The sequence below is a fragment of the Mercenaria mercenaria genome, chromosome 13 (assembly GCF_021730395.1).
Source record: "Mercenaria mercenaria strain notata chromosome 13, MADL_Memer_1, whole genome shotgun sequence".
Lineage (NCBI taxonomy): Eukaryota > Metazoa > Mollusca > Bivalvia > Venerida > Veneridae > Mercenaria > Mercenaria mercenaria.
In genome coordinates this window covers 66,052,843-66,066,569 of record NC_069373.1, presented here as the reverse complement: position 1 = coordinate 66,066,569, position 13,727 = coordinate 66,052,843, and the positions used below count along the sequence as shown (strand labels likewise).

The following is a 13,727-nucleotide window of genomic DNA, read 5'->3' as shown; positions in this document are numbered from 1 at the left end:
AGATAAAGGAAAAAAAGACAATTTGGGAGAGCATTTAAATGTACTGATATGAATCTGATTTGATACAATATTGTCACTAACGGAGAAGAACGCTTTTTTTGTCGTTGTTTTTGTCGTACGAAACATTTCAGTGAAAATCTTGGTAGGTTTAGCTGGCCGCCCCTCTCCCGTCCCTATTGGCCACCCAACTTTGAATTCACTCCTATGTCACTGCTATACATATGTTGCAGTGCAAAGTGTTTATCTTTTTAAGAAGATTACCCTCACCTTTGTTCTATTAAATTCCATCCAATAATAATAAAATAACTTACTCTAAATTCTAACACGACCAGCTAATAACCTACATACTTGTAGAACAAAATTTATCTCGGGTTATTTTGCAAAAAAAACAACAAAAACGACCTTGAACTATGTTGCGCCCGCTCCGTGTTTTTGCTATCGTCGCCACCCCTTACGTGGTAGCCAAATGCTGCAGCGTAGCACGCAGTTGTAATTTGCGTTTGATGAAAATACTTCTCTGATTCTCGTCTAACGTTATTTGAAGTAAGCCGTGTTAGAATAGAAATTATACGTATCTTAATAAGGTTTATTGTATAATACTCTCGTTTGTCGTTCGTATGCGTAGAATTCTAACACTTCTGCAATAAACCGACCTTGAACTATGCCGCGCATGCACCGTGTTTTTGCTAATGCTGCGGCATAGCACGGTGTTGTAAATTACGTTTGATGAAAATATACTTTGATTTTCGTCTTACGTTATTCGAAGTAAGTCGTGTTAGAATTGAAATAATAAATATCTAAATAAGGTTTGTCGAAGAATAACCCTCGTTTGTCGTTCTTATAAGCAGAAATATATCACTTTGACATCGTGATATATTCATACAAATAAGAACTCCAAACTTGGGTTACTCTACGATAAACCTAATTTTCTGATATATATCACTCAGGCTTCGAGCCTTCGTGATATATTCATACGCATAAGAACTCCAAACGATAAACCTAATTTTGATACTCATTATTTCTTAAATAAACTATGACTGTACATCACGTTTCTTGGGTTTCCTTGAGCGAAAGAGAAAGTACGGAAAAAGTAAATATTCTGTTTATTCACGGCTAAAGCGACGGAAAATAGTTTGCCATAATATCGACATTTCTGCTGTAATGATTTCCCTTGGTAACATATGTTCAACGACCCACAAGAGAAAAGGTATTTATAACTTTTTTTGTTATTTGTCTTCAAAATAACTAATACCAGTATATAATATGATAAGACGTACTTTTTATTTTGCGAATTACGTGGTTAATCATGATAAGGTGAATGTATTTTATCATATGAATTTCAGCATCATGCATTGATTATGTTCATAACCAGGAAGCAGATTCAGTTTCCCTCGGTTTGTTATCGCTGTTGTGGTTAATAAACTTTGTTGATTGGTAAGAAAATAAGAATGCTTGAATGAACAGAGAAAAGAAACAACTCAAACATATTTCCATCAGAATCATTGTTTTATCACATCAAGCATAGATCTATATGTAAACATAAAATATGTATGTTGAAAATTAAACTAACACTTTATTAACCTCAACTGCCGATGTATACTATTGTACGGGACGAGCTTAAAATCGCTGACCGAAACTAAAGAACTCCCAAACATAACAATTATTGGTAATGCTATTAGTCTCGTTTTGACTTTCTATTTCATCATGATCACGTGGCAGCTATATACATTAAATAAAGTTCTATATTTAACATCAGCTTTATTTACGGTTTGTCGATTTTTAACCTTAATTCAATCCTGTATTTATATTGAAGTACATTTTTTACTAGTAGGCCTATATATGTTGTGTTGTGTTGTTGGTATATAATTTTGAATTTATTCATACAGGACACAAGGTGAAAAGGAGCGGATATTAATATGATAAACATTTGATACAATTTTTCATAAGACAGAAGGAACGTTTTCAAGGCAGGAAATGACAGCACGACCTGTAATTGTAAACGTCAAGTCAAGGCTTTTAACGGACGAGGAAAACGAGACCATCTTTCACGCTCTCGGATATAAGTGTCGTGTAAGTTTAACCTTGTTTTGGGAACCTATTTATGCTCATTTTTTACGTACATTTACTAACACTTTATTCTTAAATTTATTTCTAATGTAGTTAGAAGATTATATTTTATATTTAGTCCTATATGTGTTTTCTGCCATTAGGTTAAAACATATTTCCAAATACCCTGTTCATCAAATAGAAAGTTATAATGAAAGTGAAAGTAGAAGTCCCCAATAACTCGAAACGTTACTGCATGTCGTATCTGTTTTTGTTTTCAAAAATGTGTAATATTTCATGCTGAGGTAGCCTGTCTATATACTTTGTATAATGCATCTGAGTTATAGGTCAATAAACATCTTGGTTGTACATTATTTCTATAATGGCGCACCTGGTACCATAGTTTTCCGAGGGCTTAAGCCCAATGTACATTTTGCAAATATAGGTGTGCCTTTCTGGCTGGATACTCTTTATCTTGGTATTTTCATTTTTCATATTGTCCACAATCTTGAATGTATCATTAGTATTGTCCTTCATTTACAATGTCATGAATATTTAAGAATCGATCTGAAAACAATCTAGCACCCTTTTAGCAGTCATAATTGAACATTGCTACATGACGTTGACGTCAGAACGGGTGTACATTCCGGTCATGGCGCATGACGAACACTGGGCCATTATGGAAACGTCAACGACTGCCCAAATGCTCATTTTCAACAATCTTTTATACTTTTTGTAGTAAATTGTCTAATAAAGTTCAATATTAACAGGCATTAGTGAAGCACATCACTATCAGTATATTCTCTTTCCCCTACTTCCTCGCATCATGTTCATATCATTGTCAACAACAATATTATTGTCGTCAATATCATCAACATTTTGTTCTCGCAATTCACTACCATAACTATAACGTTCGTTCTCTTCAAAATTATAGTTAAAAATTATCTAATTATTATGCTATACCCTATCTTCTATTTCATCAGTACCATCACTATCGCATCAGCATTATCTTTAAGCAACATCATCACCATCATAATTAACATCTAAATCCCCATCATCAACATCTTTCCCATTTATGTACCATCCAAATTCATCCTTATTGTCATCAACATTTTCTTCTTTTTCACTTGCTACGAGAAGCATCACCATCAGCTCACAGGCCCCTTCTTCAGTTTTCTCTTAACCAGCATTAATACAATTAATTAATTAATAATAATTAATGCATTAACATTCTCATACATTTTTTGAAAAAAAGTCCTTCGTAACTATTATCATTACCACTATTGGCACCAATCATTATTATCATCATAATCAGCAACATAATCCTTAATGTTATCATCATCGTCGTCATCACCATCGTCATCATCATCATCATCATCATCACAATTACCACAACCACTACCGCCTGAATGTTGATAACCGTCAACGTTGTCCTCGATATTTCTTCAGCTTTTTTACTACCGTTATTACCACCACTTCTATCATCGTAATTAACAGTGTTACCAGTGTCCATCATTACGAATGTATAATAAAATTTTCACATTTTCATATTTTTTTGCAGACTTTAGCTACAACTGTAGCGGAGCTTTATTGTGATGTTGGAGACAAAACCAAGACATGGGAAAAGCAAGATTCCGGTGTTGTCTGCTTTGTAAAAGATTTTGTCAAGCGGTCCTACTTTATCCGGTTCTATGACAGAAAGGTTTGTAAAGTGCTTTAATGATTACTAGTATTTCTTCCAGAATGATCTTTCTCTTTACGAATAAATCATAGCTGCCGTGTGTGATTTACTCTTACTGTGTATACGTAATTCTTTTCCCTAGACAAGTATATACCAGTAACTATGTTTTAAAATAGAAAGAAATATGTATTTGACCGACCATCTAGCTTTAATCCAGATGTATGTTGAAGTCACATGAGAACGAAACAGGAATTAAACTGTGATCGTGCTTTGTCCGTTTGCAGTCAATTAATTACCTTGTTATTTTATGACCAGAAATTACTGAGAAAAGATCTAAATATCAAAGAAATACATGTATTTTCCATTGAACAGTACAATATACATACCAAGATCTTCAAAGTTGTTTAGCTGTCAATATTTTGTTTGACCACCTCTTATTGTACTAGTATACACCAGGTTATAATAATTATCAAACTGATTAGGAACTCATTCATTGTTCCTTCTGCCCCAATATCTGATCATCTCTGTTTAGTGTGATGGTCAAGAATCAGTCCAGCATGTTTTTCTATTTTCCTCACACAACCATTTTATTGTACCATGTAACATGTTCTCCTATTTGATCTTGTTGGGAGAGGTTCTGGTGTTTGGTGGGTAAAATGTTCCGTCTTCGAGTCCACCATCATCTTCATGGGTGGACCATTCAATAAAGGTAAGATCTGCTGGTCTCACGTGTTGAATGTACATGACATGTAGAATAAAATCTGTAAAAAGATCCTTTGGAAGCAAAGAATGCAACCAAGAAGAATAATAGCAGACTCGGTTTGATTGAGTCTGTTCATGAGAGGAAATGAAGTAAGGTAGAAACTGATAAGCTTTGCGCGATTGACCTTCGGTGCAGAGAATGTTACTTTGTTCTGAAGTTGAGTTTGACGTTGACGTCTCAACGTCAACAGTGTTATCAGACAGAACAGCAGGCGTCGTAAGTTATCATTTATCTGATTTATCCGACTGCAAGGAAACTCTCGGCAATAATACGAATGGAAATATATGTCTCCCTACTGATGGAAAGATCTCCAGAGATTACGTAAGCCATTTATCTACTTTCAATTGATCGACCTTATTTACCTTGTCCAGATATATGAAGAACTGTAGCGACAAGTATATTAGTGTTCTTGCTGTTGTTTGTAAGCATCTTCATAGTACCAAGCCGTTGTATTACATTGATACAGCAAGACAACTTTAGCATCCTGTGTAGGCCATGACAGTGAAAGTAGCAGCCGAGGTTTGTTTGGCAAAATTGAAACCGTCAGTCTCGTAGTATACTCGTCGGATTTGACAGCGAGCTTAATAAATGGTTGAGAACTTGAATTTATCTTTAGCCGCATGTCTGATAGAAGATCATAAATGTGATGATCTGTCCGCTGTATTGTTCATTAGATGTAGTAACTGAACAGAAAGCGTTGAACGTTCACCTTAAAAAAAACAACAAAGAAAATATCAAACAGGGAATGCCATATTCCAAAAACGCAGCCTTCCCAAAACGAAACCCACAGCACGCAGACGTGCACACTACACACACACACACACACGCACTCGCATGCAAAGCAAACCCACGAGGACAAAACGAACAAATAAAGGAACACAGTGGGGCACCGCCTTGGAACGGTCAGTGGGGAGCTTAAACCGGTTTATGGTGCGCACCCAACCTCACTCTTACCCCCACCATGTTCCAGAGACACAGGACAGTGTAAATAAAAGTAATCCCCGCCAGGTGAATCTCTAACACACGTAATGGAAACAAAAAGGCATGTCATGTAAAACACAAAAATGCTCCTGTATAAATATATAAAAAGCAAAGCTTAAGAACCAAAAACGTATATACTCAATGCCTTTGCAGAAGACAGAGCAACAAGAGAAACACCCTTCAAAGTCGTCGATACTTCAAAGCACCGTTGTTTTTCTGGGCTAATGTCTATATACAATGTATGATTACTGTTGCAGTGTCAGAACATATGTCATACGCTGAAAATTGTTATAACAGATACAAGAAGAGGCGTACCCACCATGCATTTTCTTGTCGCAGTGAAAGCATGTGTCGTGGTTGTCGTTACTTAAATCAGACTGTTTGTCTCCTAGCCATAATAATCAACCCTTCCATCTCCGTTCTATTCACAGCATACCTTTGATCCATACAAACATCCAGTCCTATGCAATTTTCTTTTTTGTCCGCAACAATCCGTCAGTGGAACTCGCTTTCTCCAGATGTCCAAAACGCCTCCTCTCTTTCCGAATTTAAAAACAAACTTTCCATTTGTAAGAATAGCTCCAAACCACTCTTTAACGTCGGGGTACGAAAGTAATTCAGCATACTCGCTTACGACTCGGATACAGTTCTCTTAATTTCGAGCTTCACCGTAGAAATATTGTTGAATCATCTCTCTGCGAATGTGGTGCAGTCGAATCCCCACTTCATTTTCTCCTTCAGTGTCCGAGGTTTCAACTCGTACCTCAACGGTACCTACTTGATCTCCAATGTGGTATCACACTTAATAATCTTCTTCATGCAGACGAGCATCTTTCATATGAAAACAACAAACTAGTCTTCCTACGTGTCCAGAGCTACATAGCGGCAACTAAGAGATCTGACACATTTTTGGTGACATTCTGCACTCCTTTTATCCCTTGCGTGACATCATGACAGACCCATACCAAATTACAATTTGTTTCCTTTTTTATATCATATTCACCTCAGTTCTTAGTCTATATACTAGATTACATAACTTTTACGGCAAAATGTAAACGTAATGATCTAAAATTTTGCAAAAGTTTCAACAATAACTACTCCCACTTATTTACATTTACTTTCCGGTCGAATAAGTGCAATGATAATTGGGTCAACTCCATTATGGAAAGGAATAAATATAAGCATTTACTTTCTTGTTTTCATAAATGTATATTGAACAAATGTATATTGCAACTATGGTACTTGACTGAATGAAATAAAAATATGTTTAAACTAAACTGTTTGGTGTTTCTGTATGTCCTGTGAATGTGAGTCCACTATGCCAGAAGCTAATCGATCTCGCAATGTCATGTTTATGACTGTCAAGCTGAATATCTGGGTCAAAAAGTGAGTGCATCGCTTAGGATTGTTTCTGTATATTGTAATTCACTGCATCACAGCCTTGACATTTCAGGAGGAATTTACAAACACCTGTTTGCCCGCGTAGAAGGCCACGAGAACTACGCATTGGTTAATATCAGTCTAAACACATGTTTATAATATAACCATAGCAGACTAAAGCAGACATCGTATTCTCCTCTCGGACATAAAGTTTCGTAATCGCACAAAATACTTCATGTTTGACCTCCGTCCACTGATCTATCACACCCTTTAATTCGTCGAAAAAGGGAAAACGATTCTTTTATGTAGACAACATGTAATGGATGGATTTACTTTAGGGATGCAATCTGTGCCTCTGAAGATAACTTATTCTTTTTATTCAGTCATTTATTTATTGACAATGACCAAGTTCATATGAAAGTACATGTATAAAGAAACACAATATCAGAATAATACTTTAATAATAATCAACTTTTCCCAGATTAAGCTGACATGGTCTAAACACTACTTCAACGAAGTTATTTTTGCTAACGATTCAGAAAGGGTGAAGATAAAACAGAAAGTTCCTGTCAGTCCATTGACCTAACACTTTCTGTTTCAATCCTTTTACGATACTCGAACTTCTGCATGTAGAAACAAGAACACCAAACCACTTATCTCCATTATTCATTCTTCTAGGCAAACATATCCCATCTTGTGATCTCTACATAAGATATTCTTTACTGCTCTATAATCTGTGGATAGTGGAACGTCATTTATTTCAGACATAGTATGAAATTCTCGATTGATTAGTTTGTAACCAAAATTTTCATGTAGGCCTACCTGCGAGTTTCTTTCCTGGTTTTAAGGCATGCATACGTACATAGAACGTGCAGCGATATTGAGTCGTTTCGGCCTTTCTTTTGATTGTTTATAATTTGAATGAAGGTTTTTGTCACTGTGTTGTAACATTGTTTTGAAGTAGTGCGACCTTTTAAGCAATACATCATTTTGAAAGGTTGGGAGATAGCACGATTTCGCTTGCTGCGATTGTGTTTTTGGCCCTAAATCTGATTTTCAAGGTACAGATGTAATCTGTGGAAAGTAAACTGAATTCAAAGACGACAAACTTTCTGTTTGGTAATCCAAACATTTGGACAGTTTGTCCCCTCAACCAAAAATTTGGAAATATTCCAACGTTTATGTAAGATATATTTATTCTCTATATATTTCAGGATAAAACAATGATGTGGGAACATGACATCCGTAAATTTCAAGGCTTTGAATTTACCACAAGTGATGGCTGCATTGCACTGACAGCTCGTGTATGTACCTAATAACAACGCCTTGCCTATTTTACTATCATGTTAAGGCCCTATGAAACAGATAATTATAAAATAATCACCATGTGTGTCATTCCTCCGTCCATTTCATCTTGTTGAGATTATTATTTTTAACTGTTTATCAGTACATAACTATTTACACATGATATATATTTATAGAATGCAAATGAAAAAATGTATAATATCATTCAAGAATGCAATAAAACACAATATAAAATTATTGAATATTCCAAAGCTTCACATGCCATAACAGAATAGTCGGTCATTTTTTACGGAGTTATGTTCTCCAATATTGTGAAAATTGAATGCTGTTAAAGTATAAATGGCGCTTTGTGATTTTTTATTCACTTAAATTCTCAAACGTTTTGAAATCTCTAAACAGTTCAAATACAACTGATTATATTACTAAAGGGAATAAAACATCTTACTATTTGACGAAGGCTTACAGCTATGAGTCACCACTATTTCTGTAAGTTGTACTGCATTCTATTCATTAGGAAACCATGCGCTTGAGGGTTTGGTATGGCTTCCAATAAATTGAATGCTGTCAGATAGTTATAACCCCACTAACCATCCAAAAATGACATTAATTTGAAACAAATCAGTAATATTTCAGAAAAAACGTGACACCGTTACTGCATTCAGGGAAAAGTGTATGAAACAGTAATATTTTTGGGTATAGAGTGTTATCCAAAGCGGAAGGGTTAGACATTTTTCACGTTTAGTCATCTACATTTTCTATCATTTGATTTTATCTGTTCGTATATTCCAAAGGCCTTTTCCTTGTATACTTTCTAAACAAACAGTATAACTTTCACAAAGCGTTGAGTTCTTAAGTTTTAATTATTTACATGATATGATTTTCTGTATATTTTAGGACAAAAAGGTATTTTTTCTTGATAAAGATGAAGCCGAGCAATTCAAAAAGGAAATTCAAGAAAATTTGACAAAATTTAAGGGTAAGTAACGAACTTCAGTCACTTTTTTTAAGAAATGAAATGATTTGTTTCGGTGTTCTCGCGAAATGAACGATAGAATAGGATCGGCAAATCCATGAATCCTGTTTAATTTGCCGATCCTACTCTGTCGTTCATTTTGCATGAACACCGAAAAACATAGTTCCATTTCTTATATTTACATTATATTTCCTTTCCATTTTGAAACAAAATAATAATATAAATTGCACATATTTTGTGGCATTTAACATTAAAATCAGCTTCCCGGTCATTCTGTTCACCAGACGGAACAACTGCGACGTCGTCAAAACAGCCGTCGGTTATCACTAAGCAGCGATGAAGTAACTTTCGTGCCTTTCGTTTTGCTGTTCATACGAAATGAACGTCATAATTTTCAATGGAAAAGAGTAAGGCGAATGTAAATATTTGTTTTTTAACGTAGACACATAAACGGCACGAAGAGAAGAATAAATAATAGATTTACATCTTGTCTTAAACATGTGAACTGTGTTTGTTTCTGTTTCTGAATTAAAACGATTTTCGAAAGGTACTACCATTAACCCCCCCCCCCCCCCAAAAAAAAAAAAAAAAAAAAAAAAAAAACAAAGAAAAAAACACACACACAACAACAACAACAATAATAAAAACCAACAATAGCCTTTATTACGAGATTTTACAGGTGTTATATCAGAAGCGTATTTTGGCTCGATAAAGTTTAAAGCGAGAGCAAAAGTTTAGTGAAACGTAAAATGGCGGATATGAGTGAAAGTGAAAGTAGGTCGGTACGCATTTACCTACTTTATCCCAAGTTTGCTAATTGAAGTACACCGTGTGAAGATTACATTGATGTGTATGATACAAGTAATAACAACGCGCTATGCAACGTGGGAAAAAGTAATTGAATGCATAAGTTGTTGTGTTGTAAACAACACGTGGACATGCCATCGGAAATAATAACATGTTAACATTAAATGACACAAAATAATTGTGATTTAGTCAAGAAATGTTGCAAACAAGCTATATGAGAAAATGAATTACAAAAAATTGACACTTAATGTGCATTACATCCAGAAAACGCATCCTCATAGTGTACGTACTTTTATTGGTTCCATAACATAATTGTACGCCTAAAATATGGTTTGCTGTTGCAGATAAACTGCGAAAAAAGCTGTAGGAATAACAAACAAATAATTTACATTTCTACACATATCTGGCTATATCATTTACCGTTTTAAATACGGACGTAGACTTTATAAAAAACTTAATTTTATACTAGAATGGACTTCTAGCTCCCGTACTTCTTAGAGATTTTCTTGCAAGAAAAAGCTTCAGAACAGTAAGTGTTTAGGATATCATGGATATTATATGTAACACTGATGTAAAATCTTTATAAAATTCATGCAGATTGTTTTCGTTATCGTTCGCTGTCTGCAAACTGGATACGTATTTTCCCGATGTTTCTATTAATTGATGAAGATGTCAGATACGTTCGTCTTACTGCAGTTTTACTTGTTAAATCTTACTTATTGTTCGTATTTTCCCAAATATTTATCAAACATTTGAATATTGATTAACATAGTAGAAAGTTTAATAGAATCCATTCTTTTTAATTACCTATGGATCTGATCGTATCCAGTTCGTGTACAATATTGAAAGTATTACTGTTCTAATCATGTAACTATACATAACATCTATTTGGAGAGCTGCTTTATCTCTATGTAAACATAGATTTTAAACCCGTATGGAACTTTAAAAGAGTCGTGTAATAATACATATTAAAGTGTGGCATTATATCCATTCATTTAAAACTGTATATGTATACCATTTCATATTCATACAGTGGAACGATAATGCCTTACTTGGTCATCTTTGTATTTTCTAAATGCTTGAACCCCGGTACGGACGCTGTTGTTTTCATATTGTCACTGACTTTCTTATGTAGGGTCAGATGAGGAAATTTGTATTGGCTATACCTGTTTCATATCATATGTAACATTGTGCCCAAAATCCAGAATTCAGCCCGCCATACTTTCGCATTATATTTATATTTATCACATACTCATTTTTCATTTCCCGTTAAATTACAATGGTACCGAAAAAGTCAATATTTTTCCATACACTGACGCCTGAAATTCGTATCGGGTGCGTGACGTAAATTACTGTGTGTCGTTGCATCTTTTTATTTAGTTCAGTATTGTCAGTCATATTCAGACTATTGAACAAATTCATAATACTTACATTATATTTATACGTGTAGATTATGCATGTAATAAAAAGGTTATTAGATTTGCTTCAAGAAATATGCACTTGTTCTTTCGCTGAATAATTTTGTGCTCCTAAAGTCGCGCAATATTTCCGCTGCAGAACTCTTGCATATTTCTCAATACAAATCTAATAATTATAGGTTATTAACTTTGTATGTGGATATATGTACGAGTTCTGCAGCGGCAATATTATCCGCGAAAGAACGAGTGCATATATTCACATACAAAGTTGATAACCTTTTTATTATATACCCACTATCAAATAATTTATCTATGTCTAAATTATCGTTATGTAACGAAAGACAGGAAAAATACGAAAAGAATTTCTCCGAAAATGTAATAAACAAATCAAACTGACGCGCATTAATATTGTCGTAAACCCCAGTCCCGGGGTTAAATGTTCAACGAAGACCCTAATTGTGGTTATTGGCAATGTTCTTATAGCTCGAGTTTTGGGGGTAAATGTTCAGGATGGCCGACACCACTGGCTTAATTAATTTAAGGAAAAGCGAGATTCCTTATTAAGCCACTTTCTGGGCTATTTCAGAGTTATAATGCCAAGTGCTGCAATAATAAGTTTAATTATTATAACACCACTTAGATTATAAATTGGAGAAAATACACATGACTGTGAAAATAAAATAAAAACACAAGAGTAAGGCCAGTTTTATAAATCTATTAAATCTAAAGTCCTATAGCTCTCATATCCACACATTCACAATTACAAAGATATAAATTATGTCAACTATAAAACTTCTACAATTAATATATTACACCAGTTAAAATATTAAGATATGTGTCAATATTATCAGAAAATTCCACAACTACGTGTATTCCAAATAAATACAGTAATTTTCTTAAAGGTCCATTACTAAAACCCGAACGAGTATTATATGAAAACCAGAGTTTGTAGCTGAGACTTCCTATTTACTGAAAATATGGCCCACTGCATCGGTTCTGACCAAATAGTCATGAATATGTTCAAGAATAACTAACAAGTAAACAAAAACTGTTGCCTATGTCAAACCGAAAGTATGCTTTCCGACTGCTTACGAACCCGTCGAGCATATTGGGACTTTTTCGGAAGAACCCTCCGAAACGAGGCTATAATTTATAAATAGATGCAAAATATATCATATGCCCAAACGATAACGTGATTTTTACAAACTTAGCACATGGAATTCAACAATTTTTTAGACCACGATAATCCGTAAATAGCCAATCGTAAAGCAGACTTGCACCCGTCTATATTTCATATACAACAGTAGCGTTGTATATATATCGGGGGAAACTTGGGCAAAAAACGCGTGAATTTCGTGTCAATTTACCATCTAACAATACATGCTAACGCCGGAGTTAAATGACCTTGCAATATTCCCACCAGTTATCAATGGGATAAAAATAAGATTGACTTGAAGGTAAATTCAGTTGACAACGTCTAAATATTGATATCGTAAAATGACCCCATGTTTTTGGATATCAATAAAAGGGTTCACATGACTGAAATACAAGACTGGACTCACTATACATATAATAAAAATTAAACTGAATCACAAGAAACTCCATATTTCTAGAGTAGAACCGATGTGGTAAATACGTAATTTACACATTCACTACGTTTCCAACATAGTGACTTTTAATGTTCACTTGTTATAAAATAGATAAGTCAGCTCGATCCTTACATTTACAAACGACTGGATCCAGTTGTTCGAAACAGGCGATTGAGCTAACGGTCGATTAACTTTATCAGTATATTTCGACAGTTCAGAAAACTTAGAAATTTAAACAAATGTATTAAGTAAGTATTATAAACAAACACTAAATCATCTTTACAGTAAAATTAAAACATTATACTTGTGTTTCCCACCCACCAAGACTAATAATCTTAAATAGAAATTTAACAGGCGGTTAGTTTAATAGCTGAATGCAGGATCGTGGGTTCGAGCATCATTGGGGTCACGACCATGACTTCTCATTATATGACCACAATACTGGTTTTCCCAGGAAACGGACTCGAGAGTGGTTACAATAAGCTTGCAGCTGTCATCACAATCGAGCTAAAACAAATTAGTATAAACTAAACTAAACTAACAGCCCGTAAAAGGTTCGAACAACTGGGCCCTGTTAGAAAGTAGAACAACTACATCATTCTTACAAGAAAGGCACGATATAGTTAAAAGTGTTCGTAGTCCTACGAGCATCTACGCACTAACAATATCCTGATAAACAAAATAAATAAATAAAGATCGACACTGGTTCCTGTTTTTATAAGAACAAAAATGAATATAACCATAATTATTTTGTCACTTTATACAGATTGTTAAAAAGTGATTT

The 13,727-nt window shown here is 34.5% G+C and overlaps 1 protein-coding gene across 4 annotated transcripts in view; it reads left to right on the top strand.

Moving 5' to 3' along the window:
* The first annotated feature begins 893 nt into the window (after window positions 1–893).
* Window positions 894–13,727, top strand: part of LOC123528714 (actin nucleation-promoting factor WASL-like) — a 31,169-nt gene continuing 18,335 nt past the window's right edge. Inside the window, exons 1-5 of one of the 4 annotated variants that reach the window (XM_045308668.2) lie at window positions 894–1,207; window positions 1,887–2,070; window positions 3,608–3,748; window positions 8,066–8,155; window positions 9,051–9,132. In XM_045308668.2, the coding sequence (XP_045164603.2) occupies window positions 1,975–2,070; window positions 3,608–3,748; window positions 8,066–8,155; window positions 9,051–9,132 (409 nt within the window). In that variant the 5' untranslated portion in view covers window positions 894–1,207; window positions 1,887–1,974. Of the gene's footprint in view, window positions 1,208–1,737; window positions 1,768–1,886; window positions 2,071–3,607; window positions 3,749–8,065; window positions 8,156–9,050; window positions 9,133–13,727 lie in introns of those variants that run through there. The other 3 variants (XM_045308667.2, XM_045308665.2, XM_045308666.2) reach the window with 3 other exon arrangements.